Below are 23,184 nucleotides of genomic sequence, written 5' to 3'. Positions count from 1 at the left end.
AGACAATACAAACTATTAATTAATTATTAACATTTAAAGTCAGATGTTATACAATACAGTTCTAATCTTTTCAGAATGTTCTATTCTATTCATGTAGAATGTGGCAGATATACATTACAAAAATTATACTACAGATATGGGTAAAATGAATATTTTTCCTTTTAAATGTAGCTTTTTAAATTAGATCAATTCAACCCCATCTCACACCGTATTAAGTCGCAGCAATTAATATTAAGGTATATCAAACATGCCAAATCTTTACTACTAATTCATTACAAGAAAATAGGAATACAATACAATCAATGCAAATACAAAGTTTCAGTTTGAAACTGTTTGAAGGAATGAGTTCTCAACAAAACATCAGTTTTAATGCAGCTCCAGTCATATTAATAGTTGAGAACAGCATAAATTTAGTGAGAAAATGTAGATGCTTAAAAACTCTAAAATTAAAAATGAAAGAATGATTTACCTGGATTATAGGAAATTCCATTGACAAGACAACACACAGGGGTGGGTGGCACTGTGGTAGGAGTTGTAGGAATAGTGGGGGTAGGGGTGGGTGGCACTGTGGTAGGAGTGGTCAGAGTAGTAGGGGTAGGGGTGGGTGGCACTGCGGTAGGAGTTGTAGGAATAGTGGGGGTAGGGGTTGGTGGCACTGTGGAAGGAGTGGTAGGAATAGTGGGGGTAGGGGTGGGTGGCACTGCGGTAGGAGTGGTAGGAATAGTGGGGGTAGGGGTGGGTGGCACTGCGGTAGGAGTGGTAGGAATAGTGGGGGTAGGGGTGGGTGGCACTGCGGTAGGAGTGGTAGGAATAGTGGGGGTAGGGGTGGGTGGCACTGCGGTAGGAGTGGTCAGAGTAGTGGGGGTAGGGGTGGGTGGCACTGTGGTAGGAGATGTAGGAATAGTGGGGGTAGGGGTTGGTGGCGCTGTGGTAGGAGTGGTAGGAATGGTAGAGGTAGGGGTGGGTGGCACTGTGGTAGGAAAAGTATGGGTGGGTGGCACTGTGGTAGGAGTGGTAGTGGGTGTAGGGGTGGTTGGCACTGTGGTAGGAGTGGTAGGAATAGTGGGGGTAGGGGTGGGTGGCACTGTGGTAGTTGTTGTAGGACCAGTTGGGGTAGGGGTGGGTGGCACTGTGGTAGGAGTGGTAGGAATAGTGGGGGTAGGGGTGGGTGGCACTGTGGTAGGAGTGGTAGGAATAGTGGGGGTAGGGGTGGGTGGCACTGCGGTAGGAGTGGTCGGAGTAGTGGGGGTAGGGGTGGGTGGCACTGTAGTAGGAGTGGTAGGAATAGTGGGGGTAGGGGTGGTTGGCACTTTGGTAGGAATAGTTGGGGTAGGGGTGGGTGGCACTGTGGTAGTAGTTGTAGGAATAGTGGGGGTAGGGGTGGGTGGCACTGAGGTAGGAGTGTTAGGAATAGTGGGGGTAGGGGTGGGTAGTACTGTTGTGGCACATGGACCCGCCCCATACGTGATATGACAACCCAAACTGCAGTATGCGTAGTAACACCACCCTGTACCATCAGAGGCATCCTGGATATAGTCCCCTGAGAAAATAAAGGAATCATATCAACAGTCAAACACTAAGAACGAAATTAAAAAGGAAAAACAATTTAAAAACTTCATGTGAACTAAACAATATGTATATAACATGGACACTGCATAATTTTGATAGTGTAAACAAGACAATACAAACTATTATATCATTAACATTTAAATACAGTTCTATTCTTTTCAGAATGTTCTATTCTATTCAGGTAGAATGTGGCAGATATACATTACATAAATTATACTACAGATATGTGTAAAATTAATGTTTTTTCTTTTAAATGTAGCTTTTTAAATTAGATCAATTCAACCCCATCTCACACCGTATTAAGTCGCAGCAATTAATATTAAGGTATATCAAACATACAGTAATGCATGACTTGCTGGAGAGAAATGACAGCAACCACATGAACATTAACAACTCAGGAAAATGAAGATGCATCCACTTGAGAAAATACGCATTACAATTTGTATGTGCTGGGATATATCACCAAAATAGCATCGTGTGTATATCTGTATGATCTCAATAAGTGTTAATTTTACTTAATTTGTAAGTTGCCTTCATGCCAAATCTTTACTACTAATTCATTACAAGAAAATAGGAATACAATACAATCAATGAAAATACAAAGTTTCAGTTTGAAACGGTTTGAAAGAATGAGTTCTCAACAAAACGTAAATTTTAATGCAACTCCAGTCATATTCATAGTTGAGAACAGCATAAATTGAGTGAGAAAATGTAAATACTTTCATTATTATTTAAGTAATGAAAAAACAAAGAAAAACTGAAAAAGTGAATTTAAAACTAGGGCTGCTGGAAAGGGCAACTACTACATGTAACCAATCGTAAAAACTCTGATATTAAAAATGAAAGAATAATTTACCTGGATTATAGGAAATTCCATTGACAAGACAACACACAGGGGTGGGTGGCACTGTGGTAGGAGTTGTAGGAATAGTGGGGGTAGGGGTTGGTGCCACTGTGGAAGGAGTGGTAGGAAAAATGGGGGTAGGGGTGGGTGGCACTGCGGTAGGAGTGGTAGGAATAGTGGGGGTAGGGGTGGGTGGCACTGTGGTAGGAGTGGTCGAAGTAGTGGGGGTAGGGGTGGGTGGCACTGTGGTGGGAGTTGTAGGAATAGTGGGGGTAGGGGTGGGTGGGGCTGTGGTAGGAATAGTGGGGGTAGGGGTGGGTGACACTGTGGTAGTAGTTGTAGGAATAGTGGGGGTAGGGGTGGGTGGCACTGTGGTAGGAGTGTTAGGAGTAGTGGGGGTAGGGTTGGGTGGCACTGTTGTGGCACATTCCGCAATCGCGATATGACAACCCAAATTGCAGAATGCGTAGTAACACCACCCTGGACCATTGGCATCATGGATATAGTCCCCTGAGAAAACGATTTAAAAACTTCATGTGAACTAAACAATATGTATATAACATGGACACTGCATATTTTTGATAGTGTAAATGAGGCAATACAAACTATTATATTATTTACATTTATAGTCAGATGTGATACAATCCAGTTCTATTCTTTTTAGAATGGTCTATTCTATGTTCAGGTAGAATGTGGCAGATATACATTACATTAATTATACTACAGATATGTGTAAAATGAATATTTTTCCTTTTAAATGTATCTTTTTAAATTAGATCAATTTAACCCCATCACCGTTTCTCACACCGTATTAAATAGCAGTAATTATTTATTAAAGTATATCAAACATGCAGTAATGCATGACTTCCTGGAGAGAAATGACAGCAACCACATGAACATTAACAACTCAGGAGAATGAAGATGCATCCACTTGAGAAAATACGCATTACAATTTGTATGTGCTGGGATATATCACCAAAATATCATCTTGTGTATATCTGTATGATCTCAAAAAGTTAATTTTACTTAATTTGTCATTTTCTTTCATGCCAAATCTTTCCTTCTAATCAATTACAAGAAAATAGGAATACACTACAATCAATGCAAATACAGTTTCAGTTTGAAACTGTTTGAAGGAATGAGTTCTCAACAAAACATCAATTTTAATGCAACTCCAGTCATATTAATAGTTGAGAACAGCATAAATTTAGTGAAAAAATGTTGATACTTTTATTATTATTTAAGTAATGAAAAAACAACGTAAAACTGAAATAGTGAATTAAAAACTAGGGCTGCTGGAAAGGGCAATTACTACATCTAACCAAGCATAAAAATTCTGAAAATAAAAATGAAAGAATGATTTACCTTGATTATAGGAAATTCCATCGACAAGACAACACACAGTAGTGGATGTTGAAGATGTTGTGACCTCAGGTGGGCCTGTTGTTGTTTCAGGAACAACTGTAGTAGAAGCTGTCACTGGGCCAGCGGTTGTTCCTTTTTGTGGCATGGTTGTCACGATGGGTCCAGTTGTACTTTCCTTTTTGGTTGTTGTTGGAACACCAGTTGTAGACGTACCAACTGAAGGTGTTGTTTTTACAGGGCCTGTTGTTGTAACCTCAGTTGGGCCTGTTGTTGTGACCTCAGGTGGGCCTGTTGTTGTTTCAGGAACAACTGTAGTAGAGGCTGTCACTGGGCCAGTGGTTGTTCCTTTTTGTGGCGTGGTTGTCACGACGGGTCCAGTTGTGCTTCCCTTTTTGGTTGTTGTTGGAACACCAGGTGTAGTCGTACCAACTGAAGGTGTAGTTGTCCAAGAATATTACATTACATTACATTACATTACGAGCATTTGGCAGACGCTTTTATCCAAAGCGACTTACATTACATTACCACCCTACGCAGAGGGGGGAGCAATTGAGGGTTCGGTGCCTTGCTCAGGGGCACCTCGGCAGGGGCTCGAACCGGCAACCCTGCGGTTCCCAAGCGGAAGCACTACCCACTGAGCCACTGCCTCCCTCCCCATATTGTTAGTTGTTAGTTGTTTAAGCAAACTCGAACTTGTTTAAGTGCCACCTCCAGTATCTAATGTATGTCTTTCTTTAATAACAGAGGGATGCACTTGTCCCTATGTCTATCAAGCCATTGATTGTATTCCGCTGTTTTCAGGAAGCGCAGATCCATTGACCGTCAAAAAAAAGTCATTTACATCTCTTTCTTTACAATTTAACATACAGCAACAGTGTGTAAAGCTGAGGGAAATTCTGTCACAAAGTTGATCTATTGGGTCTCACCATGAAAGCCTCCCTTCCAATACAGATTTTGTATAATTGTTAATGCATAAAGTACAAAGTGAGAAAAGTGCTTTGTGTTTAACATTGTTATACCTGTGGTAAATGTAAACGGTGTAGTTGAAGGCCTTGAAGTGGTGGTTGTTACGCACGAGTATACCTCCCTGATTATGGTCCCATTCGGCCCACATGCAGCTGTCATACATTGTCCAAGCCCATCCGTATGGTTGTAGATGGTTGCACCATATGGATAATTCTTTCCATTGATAAAGCAGCAACAAGCTGTGGATTAAGAAGACAATCATTAAGCTAGTCAGTTAAATAATCGTTCTATAGACATGAGAGAACAGAGTTTTCTTATGGTCTTACCGTTCACATCATAGTTGCAGCTTATTCCAGACATTGTACAGGAGCTGTGAAGCAGAAAGAATTGTGCCTGTTATTTTATCCCAGGTGGAGGGACTCAACATGTGTCAATATGATACCATCCAATAACACTGTCATGTCGTGAATTTCTTCATAATGCATAACAGAGTAATAATTAGTGAATCTTAAATAACACTATACAGGTGTTCCCATTTGGCAGCACCCGCTTTTGAAAAGCAGATTTGAAAAATATGTCATATTGTAAGATAAATGCAGATTTTCATTAAACTGGGAAAACAAATGTTTACTGAGAACTCATCTGTTGTTGATTTATGAAGCTACATACACAAAGTACAACCAACTACTGCCGATTAATTATTCTCTTTTCTATGGAGCCTGTAAGGGACATAGAAGTAAGTATTCGACCAGCAGTGACACCAGCAGGGCTCCATAAATATCATATAATGTTTAAGAAAAAAGTTATGGGATTCACAAATTCTGTTTATGAATTACCCCTACTACGGTTTTTCCAACAATGAACGCACCCAAGGAAATGGTCAATGTAAAGTGTGCTTGAGGCTTCGATGTGTTAAGAATTTGTTCACTTTCAGATTTACATCATGTACTCTGGGAGTGACTCAACAACAAGAGTTCTATCTATAGACACAGTTTAAATATGTTTTCCTTATATTTCCCATTAAACTTGCAATGTCTGAAAGTTCACGCGGAAAAAGTATTTTGATCATTGAACAAGCAGGGCATCAATCCAATAGACAAAGGCTTTGTATGAAACCCACCAGTTGTAACAATTTGCAGATGGAGTCTTTTCGCCAAGGCCATAATGGTTGCCTTCGTTGTCGTAGCAGCCACACTGGTTCCAAGGAACACACTTCATGGTGTCTTCATCAAAGTATGGCTTGGTAGAAGGACAATTTGGATAGCAGCCTGCAATACCATCATAGCATTTTGAGTAACCTTAGCTGAAATACAGATATAGCAGTTTCTGTCCTTAGGTAGGTTTAAAAATGTTTAAATGTGTTTGCACTATTGCACTCTTGAACTTATCATATGCATGTTTTGTATTGACGAATCCCATTTCACATGTGCATCAAATCAAGAGGTTTGAATGGGAAAAACAAACTCTTTCAAAACAGACACAATGGAGTTTGGCCTTTATTTGTCTACACAAACTGGGCCTGCTAGTAGTTACTGAAGCTGGTGCTGGTTTTGGCCACTGTACCTTCCAGGGAAGTGACGAGGTTGGAGCACTTTCCTAATGGATTCCGACATGTCTTCATGCAATCAGCTCCACACGGTTTGTAGTGCCACTCACAGTCATAAGGATTGTTGTAGTAGTCACAGAAAATTGCTGCAAGAAACAAGACATGATTTAACTTTTTAAATGTTTTTTTTCGTGTTTTAAGTTGATTTTGATTTTTTATTAAACCTGTCATTTTTATAATACATTTTTATTAAGTGAAAATCTACTGCAGAGCTATTCTCTTGTAGCTAATTACTGTCTAGATTTTCAGTGTCTGTTCTTGCCCAACATGGTGCCCAATAGGTCACTGAATGCGATGGTTGTGAGGTTGTGAGGTTGAGGTTGTGTTTTGCAAATCCAGATGGTTATGCACTGTATGAGCACTACACATGTTTACCTCTCACCTGCTAGTAACAGAGCAGATATACTGTATTATTGTTGAGGGTTTTTTAGATGTGAGGCTCATGTGCTGTTTAGCAGCAGAAGACAGTTTAATGATATTTATATGGCACTACATTTTAATGTCAACATTTATTACAAAGAATCGTACTATGTTCAGTTTACAAATGCACGATTTTTATGCTTTGCTAAATAACTAGCAATAATATGAATAATTTGTATGAAGTTTTTAACAAATTACACTGCTGTGAAAAGCTGCAAACAAAACTTACGGCAGATCGTTGGAGTTCTCCATCTTACGCAGGCTCCAGCTTCATTACAAGCTCTGGCATAGGCAGCCACAGCTGTGCAGAAACACTCACAATCCCCACCCGTGTCACAAGCACACGAGTCTCTCACGCAAGAATCAAAGTATGGACCAGGGTCAACCTTAAACACATAAATTAGTTACGCATTTGTTAATGGATAAAAGAAAATTAGACAACCTCCTGGTGGTTCAACATTTAAGTAATTAAATTAAACAGTGTGTATACATTCTATCACACAGTACAAGTACATTGTAGCGTTGACACCAGCACTGACTCCCTGCATTTACATGCCCATTACAAATTAAATTCTAATTGGATTTAAAACTCAAGATGGACTGGACCCGGTACTAAGACTTTAAGCAATTTTCTGATAGGTCTAAACAAGACTGGGATAAACTGGTGACCTATCCAAGGTGTACCCTGGCACTCGCCCAATGATCTTCTCTGTGAATGTTCCAATTTCATTACTAAACCGTAAACTGTATTATTTGCAATGCAGGCTGCCAAAATGAGCTCAGACAGAGTAACAGTAGACTTTTCCTTTCTACCTGAGTTTCAACCAGAAAAGCACTTATTTAGGATGCGGCTGAGTTGATACTGTCATATTTTCAGAAATAAAAATATTGCAAATGTTTAATGTGTGAATATACCCTATTCACATTTGTTTGTTTGCTATTGCCATAGTTACCTGCGTATGACACTCTTTGAAGGTGACGCTGGTGATGATGCTGCACTGTTTCTGGGACCAGGCTGCCCGGTATGGGTTGGAGGAACAGGGGTCACTAACCAGCACGGCGTTGGGACAACTGCTGGAAACCTTCCAACTGTTCCCAAAAACTAGAACATCGGCTACCGTTTCGTGGGAGCGTGTGGTGAAGTCATTCTTACTGTTGCCATCGTTATTTCCACACAGACCGCAGACTTTACCCTAAGGCAGAGGAATGCATGATAATTAGTACATGTTTGTGGTTGGGTCAGTCTGATAAGTTAGAGGAGGGCTGTGGCGTGAAACGATTGGCACCAGCAGGATTTGCATTGTGTTTTTGTCATTATTACGGTCAGATATCAACCAATGAGAAGAGGCCCTTCTGAAAAAAAGATCTTTAAACTCTTCAGCAGGTTCTCCTCACTTATTTATCAATGAAATTCCCAAACTTTTCCACAACTTCTCAATAAGGTTTTGCTGGTGTAAAATTATCTTTACTTTGCAATTACTGTGGGGTTGAAAACTAAACGTGTTACACATGTAAATGTTCTGTATTTCAACCCAGCATCAGCTTGATTGCTCTTACTGGGAATGCAAAGCAAATACAAAGGTATCTGTTTTTGTAAAAAAGACCTCTGCAGGACAGAACTTGAACTTAGATTTTTAACATTCCATCTGAATGTCATTATTTATGGGTTGAAATCGTTTTACTTCTGTTCACAACTGCGTACCTGGTATTTTTGGCTGAGCTTAATAAACAGACTCGTCTTTGTATCCCACATGAGCACAACTCCTGTCTTCAATGTCAGCACCAAGTAGACGCCCATCTTTTGCAGCTGAGTGGGGAACACCTGGACGCTGCCCTTTATCACCAGCAAGCCTCCATCTTTAAGCTGGAACTCATTGTCCTGTAGGTATCAACAACAAATAAGCAACAATTACAATTACATCCAATGACCATTAGACTGGAGTCATTTTAAGACCATATGTAAATACTGTATTTCAAGTACTTTGATCTATTTCACAGTAAAGGATATTATCTTTATTTTGTACAAAATATATTTATATACATTTACAAGGAGCATTTTACGTGCTCATAGTTGTGATGACTTTTATTTCATTGAAAATGCTAAACATCTATGCTGATTGTTTAACTCACAACCTTTTGGCAGAGGATCATGTAAATGAAGTAAGAAATGTAAAAAATTTCATCATCCTCATTATGAAAATCTGCATGTTTATGATTGAGTTTGATGATATGATTTAGAGTTTGGATGTGTTGTTTACCCCAAGGAAGATCTTGATGGTCTTGGAACAGGTAGTTCCTGTGGTTCCACAGGGAACGTTCCCTGTGATTATTCTGAAGGTTCCGCTGTTCTGAGTGCTGCCGCAAAAATCCTGAGGAAGGACAGAGGGACACAAAATGCTCAATGTAAACCTTCCTCAGCCTGCCTCTATGTTCTCATCTTCCTCAGTGTGATGAAGAGGGAGGTGCTGAGCAGCTGCTGTACCTGCAGGAGTGTGTATTCACACTGTCCGTTGAAGTCAAACCTCTTCTCGTCAAATGTAACATAGTGACCGTCTCCGTAGATTCCACAAACCGCATCACAGACGTTGGTGGTGCAGACAAACGCCCTGTTTCTGCAATAGCTACACACACATACATATTACAAACACTTTGAAATACATAAAGCTGTCTTGGTTAAGCTTGCTATGATGGATCATTTTTCTATTTTTAACATACATCGGGGAATGTTGGCATTTTAGTCCTTGTTTATCACATGTATGATTGCTTCATATTCTTGCAGTAGTCTGTGGGACTGCTGCTGTTATTTTATGCTCATTGCCTATATTTTAATAGAATGTGTTACATATGTATGTATCTATTCTCTCCTTTAAGTATTTTACTTTTACTTTCAATACTTAAGCAGAGTTATAATCCCAAAAATACTTTTGATACTGAAGTGAAATTAACATCAGCAGTTTTTCAAAGCTTGACTTTTACCTGAGTATTTCTTCATTTGGGTGAATGTCATGAGATATCACTACTTTTACTTTACTTCAAGGTACTTGAAGTAAAGTAAAAGTAGTGTATCCACCATTGGTGCATATCTACCCTGTGTCTGTGTACGTAATGTGTGAGGCACATGTATACAAACCAGGTGTTGCAGTCTGCAGTGAGCGTCTGTTCAGGCTGGTACACTTTCCCGTTGTGTATACACGGACAGCTGGACTCGTTGATGCATCCTCCTTTGCTGTCTGACACCAAGCTGGAGGGACACATGCAGCCTGACGTGCAACCTGTGCTGATCTGCATCCCAGCAAAACAGAAGCAGAAAAGAACAAATGAGCTACATTCTGGGTCTGTCGGTGTGTGCCACTACAGCGAATTGTGTGTGTGTGTGTGTTTGTGCGTGCGTGCATGCGTGTGTGCATGTGTGTGTGGTTTTCTGTATTTACACAAGTCATATCCAGGGTGTTGCAGCTTTTCTGACACTCCTGACCCTTGGTTCCCAGCTGAGCACTAGAGCAGTTAAAGTAAACCATGGGAAGCTTGCACACAGGGGTTTCTGAGCAAAACAAAACCCAAAGCAGATGTATTAACGTTTCATGCCACAATAAGACTTACGAGAATAATGAATGTAAAACAAATCAAGATAGAAAGGTGGTAAAGCTGCTCTAATTTAGCTCTAAAATGTTTTTGCCGAGGTTTCAAAGGCAGATGCTAAAACTGACATTTTTAAACACAACATACAGTTTTTAGCCAGACTTCTCACCCAAAATGCCATGACATACAAAACAATCCCCAATAGTTAATTCCTTACTTAAGCACTGTGTGTCTGAGCTACTTTGGTTGCCTTTGCAATGAGGACGATTAAAATTAGAAATCATGAGACAGACTGAGGAGAGTCGAAAAACATAACAGGAGTGCATGCATATCAAGAATGAATGTGTAGAATGTGTACCTGTTTGTTGGGTCCCTGAGCAGCTGAGGGTTCCATGTCTGCAGATGCTATAATAGCATGAATGAGAAATCATGATTAAACCTTGTCCCTCTTATCAACTAAGAATATTCCTTATCTTTCAAATTTATTAAAGTAACTTAGTTTCATGTAGACATGTAAGCGTGGTTAGTGGTGCGCTGACTAGTCAACATGCATTGACATCCCAATGCAGTCTGCAATTGTTTTCAGGAGATTTAAGGTGTTTGTAATGTAATGTGTCTGTGCATGGTGGCTCATGGAGCTTACTTTTATACAGAAAAGCCAAAACCATTTATATACAGTAAACCCAATTCACACAGTATTTACCATGAAGAGCCGTCTTGGCTTATGGTCTCTCCACTGGGAATGATTGTGTCCCTCTCGTAGCAGGCACAGCTCGAGCTGAGCACGCATTTACCCTCCTCGTTCATGAAGGTTCCCTCAGCACAACCACAGCCATCCACGCTGGTGGAGCTGACCTGGCACGAATAATCGGTCTGGCCGAGTGAGCGACAGGTACGACCGCAGTGGCTCATTTTGTAGGCGTACACCGTGTCAGACGGACATGCGGCACTGAATTTGCCTGGGAGACAAAGAGTTCTATATGAAGCATGTAAAGCAGCAGATTTAATGTGTCAGTAAAAACTAATTGCACCAGATGACAACAAATCATCTTGTAAATTTGTCACCAATAACCTCCACTGTGATTCAAAGTCTAAACTAAACTGAGTTTGGATAAAAGTCAGTCACATAGCTAAACTTCTTATCAGTTGATATGTTATTGATATGAGGCCGGATGCTGTTGTGATCTGTGTCACTCACCACAGATGGTGTCTCTCCAGCCAGTGATGTGGATGCCCACAGCTGAGCATGCGAAGATGTAGGAGGAGACTGCAGCACACATGCACGCCTCGCTTTTCTCACAGTTGCAACTGTCATACATGCAGTTCTGTGAAGGAGACAGTGTGAGCGTGTGGACACGGACAGAGCGGACATGCGTATCACTGCACGACTGGCATCCACACATTTACCTCTTTGTACACAGTGGGGCTGATGACAGAGTGGCAGGCCGCAAACACTCCGGCGCTATCTGATATTTTTGAGCACCAGTACTTGGCGTAGCTTTCTGAGAAACAGAAACACGTGAAAAAGTTGTTAGATGATTTTAGAGGCAATGATGCAAACTACAGGTGGCGTTTTTTTCCACTGCCGATTCAAAGACTAAATGCTCTTCCCTCTGTTTGAGCATGTGTAAAACTATATAATTTAATATTTTGTCTACTGCAGCGCTCCCGCTTGGTCATTTAACTGCAGTCGTGGTAATGAGGTGTGGTAGACAAGAGTGTCACAGCTGCTCTTGCTGTAATTTATCTTTTTACGTTTTTGCATTATAAATATTTTGCTTCATCAGTTCTTAGGTGTTATTCACAGAATGTAGTAGCTGAGCCTAAATTTATTTTTATTACATTCTAAAAATGTGCTAATTGATAGCCAACATAACTTTGAGCTGGTGGTGACTTAACCCGGAGGGTCGCCGGTTCGAGCCGCATAAGGACCAAGTAAGTGGACTGGTAGCTGGTGAGTTGCCAGTTTGTCTCCAGGGCACTGCCGAGGTGCCCCTGAGCAAGGCACCGAACCCCCAACTGCTCCAGGGCGCCGAATAATGGCTGCCCTGCAATAAGAAGACGCTGGAAGTCGCTTCGGCTAAAAGCGTCTGCTAAATGACCGTATGCAATGTGTCTCTGGTCATTTTCTGTTTTCCATTTGTGCTTTGTTGCAGTTTTTCAACAAAATTGTAACAAAATTGCAACAAAATACTTCTGCTGCTTTTTTTTTATTAGAGGACTCCATGCTGTTATCTGACTGACTAGCGTTGGGGTAACTCATTTCGGGGGAGGGACACATCTCCTGAGATATTTTCTTTCTTTGAATAATTTACCTGTGTGTTATTTGTGTTGTACAATGGTTCGATACACCGCGGTTTGCTACACCATACTTATAGAGCAGGGGTCATGAATTAAAAGTAGCCAGGGTCCGAATGAAAAGAAACACAATCAGTGAAGGTCCGAGAAAATTTTTTCTATTATTATTATCAGTTCCTTTTGAACACGGCATTTACAAAAACAGAAAAAATGCAGGTGTTAAATGAATCAGTGCCTTAACTGTTTTAAATGGAAAAAAATGTCATATATTTGGAACCTTAAGCACAAAAAAAAACTTAATAAATTAAAATCTAGAAAGTGCTTGTTGCATTGGAGATAAACCAAAATGATCTCTTCGAACAATAACATCTTTTAATTATTTTTAACACCTGAACTTAATGAGAGAAGTGGGCTTTTGGCTGCCCTGCAAGGATCTGGTGACAAAGCCATTCTCAAGCACATGTCAAGGTGCTCATTGGTGAGCCTGGAACGATATTTAGTTTTTATTATGTTCAGTGTCGAGAATGCTGCTTCACAGCAGTAGGTTGAGCCAAACATACTCAAAATGTGCAGGGCTACCGTCTTCAGTGTTGGGAAAGCTGTCTCTGAGACTGTTTGGATCCAGAAAGATGCAGCATCCCTTCCTCCAACTTGCTCTTTAAGTACCACATTGGACTGAAGATCTGTAAGTTTCAGCTGAAGACACCCAGCATTTGCCCACTTGAAGGTTTCACATACTTCATTGGAAAACCGTCTGATCTCAGTGATGAGAAATGGGTTCTGAATAAACAGACTGAGCTGGTCTCCAAGTGCAAAGCTGTCAAAACGTTTCCCATAATTGGCAATCAATTTGTCCACAAACTCAACACACCAGGACTTGTCACCCCTGACTTGCTCCTTGACAGCTGGAAAGTGTGTGCAGTCTGCAAGCAGGTCTTCTTTGAACAGCTTCAGTTTTCTTTGGAAAGCATGGACATCTGTCATCAGATCACAGACAGAATGGTCCTTGCCTTGTAGCTTTACATTGAGTTGATTCTAGTGTGAGGTTATGTCAACTAAGAAAGCAACATGATCCATCTTTTCTGTATTTTGAAGAAACGAAAGAAATTGCATTGCCTTTTGGCTCTTCAGTTGTGCCATGAAAGTTTTAATTTCCTCTCGAATGGACCAAAAGCGCTCCAAGACTCTGCCCTTGCTCAGCCACCTAACATTGTTGTGCAGCAGGAGGTCATCTGAATTTGCTTCCACTTCTCTGAGGAACTCTCTGAGTTGACAGTGTTGCAGGGAAGAAGATGCCCGAAGAAAGTTAATTATTCGCATCATTGTATTCATCACATCAGCGTACTGATTGGAGAGAATGGCACACAGTACTGACTGGTGTATCATACAGTAGTAAGAGATGAGATCAGGGTGGTCCTCTTTCATCCTTGCCACAGCTCCCTTTTCTCTCCCCAACATGGCTGGGGCTCCATCTGTAGTGATTGAAACCACTTTTTTCACATCTTTTCCTCTGTCTGCTAACATCTTCTTTATTGCTTGGTAGATGTCTTCTCCTCTCGTGTTACTCTCCAGTGATGTAACACCTAACAGATCTTCACACATTTTGTTTTCCTCTTTGTTAAAGAATCTTACAAAGACTACAAGTTGGGCATGGTCAGTTATATCAGCGGACTCATCTACAGCCAAACTTATACAGTCCGCCTTTTGAATCACTTCATCAAGCTGAGCCAGAACATCACATGTTACAATTTCTGTCTTACTCATTGTTGTTGCTGCTGACAGAGGGATTTGTTGTACTTTTGACAAAACTCCTCTTTTTGCTTTCCATCAAGCAGTGTCTCTGCAACTGCATTCATGCATTCTTTCACAACCATCCCATCGCTGAATGGCTTCTTATGTTGACCCAGTATCCACGCAATTCTAAGAGAACACTCATTAGCGCGTTGCTGAGCAGTGAATGCATTCACCATAATCCTGGAAGATCGATCATACTGTGCCCTTAATTGAGTGATTTTCTGCGAGCGAATGGCTGAGTCAAGGGGGTATGTTTGGGAGAATGTGTTGTGCTTAGTTTCATAGTGCCGCTTGATATTACCGCTTTTCACGAGAGCGACCGTCTCGGAAAAAATAAGACACACAGGTTTTGTGCTGCCATCTGGTAATACAAACAAGTAAGCGTCAGTCCATTCTTCTTTAAAAGCCCTGTTTTCTGAATCAACTTTTCTCTTTTTGGAGCACGCCATTTCACCTGTTCTCTCCCCTACTCCTGCAGCGATCTGTCGTCTGCTCTCTCTCTCCGCTGACTCGCTGCTGGTGGCTAAAAATAGCAGCACAGTAGCAGCAGCCCATGGACGAACACGCACAGCTCATTGGTTGACTTGCATCACGTGCTTCCCCCGGCCAGACGCTTTGAAAGGATGCTCCCCGCGTCTGTATCAATAACACGATAAGCGGCGTACGTGAAGTTATGTGCGGTCGGAAAATGTGCATTAAATTATTTATTTAAATGAGGTCCGGTCTGGATCAGAAGGCTAATTCATGACCTATGTTATAGAGGACAGCCACCAGTACCTTTGCTGATGCCCTGGGAGCAGGGGTGTCCATACACTGGTTTGATATCAGGGCAGCTGGGCCTGGTCCTCCATGAGTTTGCATAGGACGTAGCTGTACCTTCCACCAGCCCACTCCTGACCTTGAAGTCGTCCGACATGATGTTGTTGAAGTTCCCGCACAAGCCTGTCAGGATGAAATGTGACACAATTACACAAAGAACAAATCGAACACGACTGAAGATTTGCAAACCAACGTATTTGCGATATGTTGATTTGATTTATCTATTTATGATTTGAATTTAAAGATATCCTGCAGTGATCTTTTACCTCCTAACTACATTGCTGATGTTTTTCTGTAAGTTGCAAACAGTGCAAAGATAGAAGTTATGCTAGCCACAATAAAAGGTAAATATATCTTGTAGATTCCCTGTTCTATGCTATGAATGACAAATCTTTTTTTCAGGGAGTATTTTTCCTCACAATGACATGAAACAAGCGAGACGTACCACTCGTGGTTCCTTTGAGTAAGGGGTGAGCCGTGATGAAAACCTGCATTACTGGAGACAACTGGACCATCACTTGTATGCCAACCTTGGTGTCGATGAGGACATAGAAGGAGGACGGCTTGAAGGCTCTGATGTCCTCTGCACCATAAAAAAAAAGAAGAAGAAAACACAAGTGAGCTGGATTTTCAGTCTGGATTCTTTGGATTCTTTTCTGCTTGCTAAGAGCAGGCCGTAATCGAACCAGAAACCTCCAAGGCGACAACGCTGCCATGCTGAGTCATGCATCCTGTGCGTGCGTGCATGGTCACTCACGTGTGAAAACTGGTAGCTGGGACAATATGTTGTTCAAGTAGATCTGTCCCGTTGGCTGGATTTTGACAATCTATAGAGGGAGGACAGCACAGCATTTAGACGATAACAAACATTGCTTCAGAAGTATTTCCGAGGGTTTAAAGAATTTCAGTAAGGGCTGTGAATGAGTAATGACTGTGGATATTAATGGAGGGTACTGGGCAATGACTCCCTGGTCTCTTGATACAAAGCCCTGCACAGTTTGTATGCTGACAGAACTAATAAACCCAGGCTAAGTTGCACAATATTTATTACTTCTATATACTTGTAGGCCCATTGTAAATCCAGCTACAAAAAAGTTACTTTGTACTCAAATACAAACATAATGACAGTACAGTATAGAACAGTATTTCCAAGTTACTTAAGGTACCACTTCAGCAAATATCTGACCCCTACACACCAATGTGACGAAATGAATAGTATATATAATATATGCTTGAGTGGTTGTGTATGTGCAAGCTTACCACAGCCTGTCCGTATAGAGCCAGAGTGACACCTCTGAGGCAGGTCTTGCTGGCAGACAGACCGCACTTCACCAGGTCCACCAGCACCGTGTACAATGAGCCTTTATCATTCTGCAATGCAAAACAAGACACAACTGTTGGGGAAGGACAGAAATTGTGTGTGCATGCATGTAGAGGACAAATAAAAAGGACAGAAGAAAGTGGATGATGCATCTCTGCTCACATTCTGTTTTGCTTGCAAACTGCTGATGTATAGATAATGCTTTATTATATGATGGCTGCTATCATACAACCATACTGTATCTCCACTCTATTTTGACCTGGCTATGAACGCCTCTCTCCTTCTGAAACTGCTCACAGGGCTGTGAGAACCAGAACATCAGGATACACATCAAACAAAAAACATCAAATGACGACAAACCTTAATTTTACTGGAGGGAATTGATTCAAGCTGGTTTCTTAAGCCTGAACTCACAAGTGGATTTTACACAGAGGCAGATATTGGAACTATTATGCCAAACGTCCTTATCTTTATTTTGTTTCCTTCGGCCATTGTTTTATATTTTTGTCAGCTTCTGTAAGAATTTCTGTTTCTAGAATGGATGCATATGCTTTTCATGAGTTTTACAGACAAAGAATATTAGCGCAATCTGTCTTGGCATCCTTCTAGTCATGTTCTACCACTAGCCATGGTACGGATGTGCTGCCATAGTGGCAGTGTGGTGAGGTTGATGTGGTGTACCTGAGCCATGACGTAGGAGCAGTCCCCGTGGAAGGTGTAGACCTTCCCATCAAAGGTGTTGACGTGGGATCCTCCCTCCACAGAGCAACGTCCTGGACAGTTCTTCTCTGTGCAGGCCCACTGGCCACTTTTACACACACTGTCAAAGGCAAGCACACACACGCAGTTACAACCTGTGTACATGCGCATCCACTTAACATTGACCAAAAGGTGGCACCAAATGCATTCTGTATGAACACACCTGAAAAAATTATTTTACACCTCATATTAAAGCCCATCATTTAAATTGGTAAATTTGCATATACTGACCTCTGACTTAATGTTTATAACCTTCAGCATTATCTAAGTAAGTAAGAGCTTTATGTTATATACTCCCACTTATTGTGCATACACATTTCTTTTATTATCTGTGTGTAGAATTGCTTGTGTGTATTTGGGAGGGAAGGGCTGGGTGTGGTTTTTGGATGATTTGTGAATGGATACAAACACAGACAAATTTCTCGATCTGAGATAATAAAATTGATCTGAGACCTTTCCTCTCTTTTCTAAGATGCCAAGAGGCATACACACGCAGTTATCGCGTCATGCTTGGCAGTCTTGTATTAAAAGTTAATACAAAACTCATCTGCCTCTTCTGCCACATGCACACGCAATTATCATATCAGCCCTGTTCTCAAACAACTGCTTTGGCTCCGTGTCCAAGCAGGTTTCAATTACAAATTCCCTCAATCCCCCCAACTTTGAAGTACTGGACTGTTCATTGTACATTTAGCAGACGCTTTTATCCAAAGCGACATACATTTGAGGTTTTGATAAAAAAAAAAAGAAAAGATCTAGTTTTCCCTAAGGGGAAAAGCCTGGAGGAGGTATAGATTTATTTATTTTTAAGTTGGAATCCATTCAAATGCTGTTTAATAAGAGTTGAAATCACATTTGTGACAAAAGGTCCTGTTACACTGTCATTACACTGAAACTTTGTCTTTTGCAAAATTGTTTGTATCAATTCATGTTCCTTTATGTGTATACCAGAGCATGATTCTGTCATCTGTATTAATGCCCCAAATACCTTGTGTTTTTGTTACCAAGGAACTGGTTGAGAACTATTGAGTGAAATAAGTACAAAATAAAAGGTTAAAAATACTCTTTGAATTTCACGCTGTTTGAATATTTCTGTGTCTATTATGGTGCTTTGGGTGTGAGAAATAAGAATAACAATGACAATACATATTATTGTTATTATCAATCAGGAATGTGTAAGAAGCTGTAAAATTCTTATCTTACCAGGATCTACAGTCGCTAGTGTAGGACTCGTCTGGCTCGTACACTTTGTTGTTGTGCATGCAGGCGCACTCTGTTTGTGCAATACAGCCAGTGTTGCTGACATCATCAAGGACGGTTCCTGAGGAGGGGAGAAATCATCAGTCCTGACAGACCTACTACTTGTAAACAAGACAGCAAGAGTTTCACATCCAGTACCTTTACAGGCACGTTAAAACTTAGATTTGGTACACATTAAGGCAACAAGTGTGACGTGAAATTTCAAGTTTGAATGATCATTCTACATTTCAGGTCATAACAATCAATCAAATGCATTTCGCTCGCATGTACCAGCAGGGCAGCTGCATCCTTCCAGGCAATGGCTGTCACACGTCTGACTAGCCTGAGGGTTGGAGCAGGTATCAGGACAGGAAGTGCTGCACTCCCTGAACTCCATGTTGTCGGGACAAGTCATACCTGTGGAGAAACACTTTAATAGCTGTTATGTCCATGGAACAAAATACAAGCCAGCAAAATACATCTGCACCATAGCAATACAACAGCCAAACTAGAAATAGAAGCCACTTCTGACTGGCAATTACAATATAACCACTTATAAAATAGAAGGCAAATAAATTAAGCGGTGTGATGAGCTTACGACAGAAAGATGGGCCCCGCCATGGTTTGGGTGTGCCGCCTGCATGGATGCACTGTCTGGAGTATTCAGAGATGGTTTTGCAAAGGAGGATGGAGGCTTTGTCTTCCGATGTAACGTTGCACATGTCGGTCATGCAGGCTTGAATGAAGGACTCCACATCCAGACGGTCCTTGCAGTCATCGAAATAAGCACCGGTGAACCTTTGATTGCAGGCGCTCCGAGACTAACAAATAAATAAAAACAGTTGATCTGTCAAGATCTGCCGTAGGAAAGTTTCATTTTGTCGGAAAATTATCTCAATATCTCAAGGAAACACTGCAAATTGATAACTGAGGAATGGCCAGCATGAGAATTGAGGATTAGGATTCTGCCTTTGACACAGTCAACCATCAAATCCTCCTCTCCACACTGTCTGAGCTTGGCCTCTCAGGATTGTTGGTCAGCTGGTTTGATTCCTATCACTCAGGGAGAGTACCTCATCATTACAGGTCTTTTGAGGAAATGACACAGGTTCATTGCAGACTTCTGTCGGTCCATCCACCTTAAAGCTCTCAGCGTAATCCTCTATGCTCAATTTCTGGCCTGAAACACAAGAAGCGTACAACAATCTCACCAGGTTCTGAAGTATCACTGCAGGCTGAAATTCAAACTAAGGCAGGCCTTTCTAAAACTTGCAACCCTCCTCTGCCATTTTCATTTCATTTCACCTGCTTTCCTTTATTATTATTTGTGTCAAACAAGTATGATCACAATGCTCGTCCGACTGGCACTGCAGTAGTAAATCTTAGAACAGGATTACAATCTTACCATTTTCAAGGAAATCATTGTTCACACCATCAAAGTTGCCACAGAGTCCACAGGTCTGCTGCTGGTATTTGTCATCAATTTCAACCTGTGAAGAATCAAATTATTGGTCATAAATCCCAATCAAATTAATATTTTAAAAGCTGTCTTTTCTGTCCTACTATGGACTGTTGACTGTTATGTAGAATAAAAATAATAATTGACAAAGGACACGACAACAGCATTATTCCCAAGATGACATCAGCATGTTCAGGTAAGGTTAATTCTCAGACAACTGGACTTTCAGATGTAGGTGATGTTGAGTCATGATGAGCTGCGTTGTGAAACCACACTACACCAGCCTTTGAATTTGGAGAGAAGAATTAATGCGTGTATATGTAAGTGTGTGATTCGTACATCGAGGGAGTCGTCCATGTTCCAGACCATTGTGATTCCAAGCTTAGTTTCCACAGTGATACTGGACGTAGTCCCTTTGATAGTCACACCGTACATGATGAAGGGCAGAGAGCACCTACGGTAAGAAAAGCAGAAGCAGAGTGAAATGAGAAAATAAGAACAAATTAGATTATGAATACAATTACTACAGTGATGAGGACCTGGTGGACTTTGGTAGAGGTCTGTGCCTTAATAGTTTCTTTTACTTCTGCATATTTAAAAGAAACTTAAAACATGATGGAAGAACACAGCTCTCCACAATTCTATAGATGTAAAATCGTGTTACATTAATTAGCATTTTGAACCAGCTGCGTTTTTTTCAGAGCTGAGATTGAGCTGAGGCAGGGCAATTATGAATACCAGTATGCCAAGGTAGATGAGACAAAAGAGCCCCATTACGGCTTGAGGAACATAATTTACATACAATGACTCAAAGGGCTTTACAGGCCCTAAAGGCCCCTCAGGTTGACAACCAACAGAGAGAAAGAAGAAAGAAATATTTCATGAAATCTGTGAAACAGATACACAGGACGGAGTTTGAAACAAAAAACATTCTCTGCCCTAGTTGATATTTTACAGCAGTGTTAAGTGGGTTTTGTTTTAAGGGGACTACGGTCCTTTGAAGTTAACCTACGTCTTCTCGTTGACAGTCACAGTCTCTTTAGTGATCGCCAGCTTCACTCCCTCCAGCTTCATGGTGATGTCGCTGATGGTGGGAGCTTCATTGTCTATCTTGCGTTTCATCTGGATGTTGAAGTTCTCATAGCCTGCATTACACTGTGATAGCATCACATGGTTGCAGGTGGAGGGCAGATGAAAGAACTGTCCGTCAAATGTCTTCCAGTGGCTGTTTCCCCAAGTCGTGCATACTCGACCAATATGCGATGCGTTAGCTAGAACAACAACATGAACATTAGTACAGAGAAGCCAAGATGTACTACAGCGACTGTGTACGTTTAGGAGAATTACTTGATTCACCTTGGTTCACACTCAGTGAACTTGCAACAGTAGTGGCTGTAAAGAAAAAAACACAAGAAAACATCAAACTGACTGTTCCACTTATTGTAGAGATTTTAAGTCAAATCATCATTATTCATTTAATCTAAAGAAAACAGTATGATAATATTACATATAGCTTGATTGTATATATTACATAATTTATTAAATATGTATATATATTATAATTCATATATAGAATATAATCAAGCTATATAATGCTTGCTGTGAATTAAATAAATTAAAATGTTCAACAACTATTGATTGAAAAGGAAGAGCAAGAAAAAGCTCTTGCCACAGACTCAAATTAAATCAATAATATGTAGGTAAAAAGAGCTATGTTAATGTTAATAAGGTGTAACCATTACAATGCTGACACAGGTTATGCATTAAGAATCAAGGACTTTAAGATTTGCTCTTACAGACAGGCAGAGCAAAGCAGCACTTCCAATATTCTGATCATGTATCAATAGTAAGCGATGCACTGACCGTACTGAGTGAAGGCTGAGCCGACCAGCAGCATCAGACAGATGAGCCATAATGTGGAGTGAAGTCCTGTGGACCCCATGTTGGTTCCTGAGGACTGACTGCTTATGAGTGAACTTAACTGAGGGATGTCGTGTTTTATACTCTGTGAGATGAGGCGGAGCTGCAGCCACTTCACCTGTGTGACTGGGATGGGCCTTCATGGCATTTACATTTTGCGCGTACTAAGATGTGTTTGTTCAGCAAATACATCTGTCATTTTCCTTCTATCACTACAGACAAAGAAACACCACCCTGTTTAATTAAGCAGATCCAACACTATTCTTTTAGCAACAAACACAAAGAAGTTTATATTTGCTGTAGGTTAAATATGTTGTTTTGAAATGAGTTGAACGAAGAAAGAGAGAAGGGAAGAAATTACATATTAAAGTGGGCAAGAAAGAAAGAAAGAAAGAAAGAAAGAAAGAAAGAAAGAAAGAAAGAAAGAAAGAAAGAAAGAAAGATAAGTAATATATCAGTTCTGCTGTGCATGAGGAGTGACTCTTCATTCCATCCTCCCATACGTAGGAACAGCCTAAATACTAGAAGAAACTTGTGACCCATTTCATTAGCAGCATGAAACTCTTGCGTCACAGAGCCTACATCAAAAAACAAAGGTTTGGCAGATTCAAGCTCTTTGTGTGTGCGAGATTAAAAAAAAATGGAAGACAACGAAAAACCAAAATCACAAATTTATGGCCTTGCTCAGACCAGCTTGGGAGAAACCGTGCAAGGCAAACACGGATATCTGGTGCTGTGAGGCTTAATCAAAGACGTGCACGGTCAATAAGACGTCTCCGTATGCGTCCTTCCACACCCATCTCTGAGAGCACGAAATGGACACTGAATACATGATATGTATTGAGTTAGGAACATTATATATGTTGCTCTAGGGAGGACAGGTTTGACTTGTGATGATGTTGGAGGAGCAGCATAAACAAACCGCTTTCACTCAGTCCAGGATGTGGACGCTGCCATGCATTTATAATGAATAAATAAACAATCAGGAAATTAGGGATATATCAATAAAGATGTGTATTCTGTCAAATGTCACATGCAATCAAGCAGAGTAAGACACTGTAAGAGCCACAGGTGAACTGGAATACTAATAATTTAGTCTAAAATGCATAATTTAGTGATATACTGTGACGTCAATGCTGTAACTTTAGAGATTAGTAGTGTCACTAGTAACTTTATTAAGTCTGGTGATGCCACTATTGTTTACTTAAGTAGCCAACACTGATGTA

The 23,184-nt window shown here is 40.8% G+C and overlaps 1 protein-coding gene across 1 annotated transcript; it reads right to left on the bottom strand.

Moving 5' to 3' along the window:
- Window positions 1–474: 474 nt before the first annotated feature.
- LOC143004744 (mucin-2-like) lies at window positions 475–21,980 on the bottom strand. Its single transcript, XM_076155872.1, has 35 exons — window positions 21,907–21,980; window positions 21,051–21,353; window positions 20,378–20,492; window positions 19,985–20,069; window positions 19,653–19,759; window positions 19,178–19,400; window positions 18,871–18,996; window positions 18,544–18,661; window positions 17,263–17,401; window positions 16,521–16,631; window positions 16,018–16,087; window positions 15,706–15,843; window positions 15,219–15,383; window positions 11,757–11,851; window positions 11,548–11,674; window positions 11,053–11,308; window positions 10,708–10,754; window positions 10,202–10,311; window positions 9,901–10,052; window positions 9,253–9,391; window positions 9,029–9,139; window positions 8,473–8,649; window positions 7,724–7,963; window positions 7,000–7,156; window positions 6,308–6,436; window positions 5,865–6,012; window positions 5,071–5,114; window positions 4,798–4,983; window positions 4,620–4,627; window positions 3,779–3,995; window positions 2,893–2,923; window positions 2,463–2,782; window positions 1,514–1,540; window positions 1,219–1,390; window positions 475–1,129 (listed from the first exon to the last, which is right to left on the bottom strand). The coding sequence occupies exons 1-35, from the start codon at window positions 21,978–21,980 to the stop codon at window positions 475–477; spliced, it is 5,322 nt and encodes a 1,773-aa protein (XP_076011987.1).
- Between the last annotated feature and the right edge of the window lie 1,204 nt (window positions 21,981–23,184).

The sequence above is a fragment of the Genypterus blacodes genome, unplaced genomic scaffold (assembly GCF_046128005.1).
Source record: "Genypterus blacodes isolate CSIRO-AG114 ecotype Tasmania unplaced genomic scaffold, CSIRO-AGI_Gbla_v1 ptg000067l_1, whole genome shotgun sequence".
In the NCBI taxonomy this organism is placed as follows: domain Eukaryota; kingdom Metazoa; phylum Chordata; class Actinopteri; order Ophidiiformes; family Ophidiidae; genus Genypterus; species Genypterus blacodes.
Note: the sequence above shows the minus strand (reverse complement) of the source record. Positions and strands in the feature narration are given on the sequence as shown.

Bases quoted from the DNA above. Each gene is read 5' to 3' on its own strand.
- LOC143004744 (XM_076155872.1), bottom strand. From the start codon at position 21,980: ATGGGGTCCACAGGACTTCACTCCACATTATGGCTCATCTGTCTGATG. The intron at 20,493-21,050 runs GTAGGTTAACTT...TTCTTACCGTAG, and splicing joins GTGACTGTCAACGAGAAGAC to GTGCTCTCTGCCCTTCATCA. The intron at 19,760-19,984 runs GTAAGATTGTAA...CTTGTGTTTCAG, and splicing joins CAATGATTTCCTTGAAAATG to GCCAGAAATTGAGCATAGAG.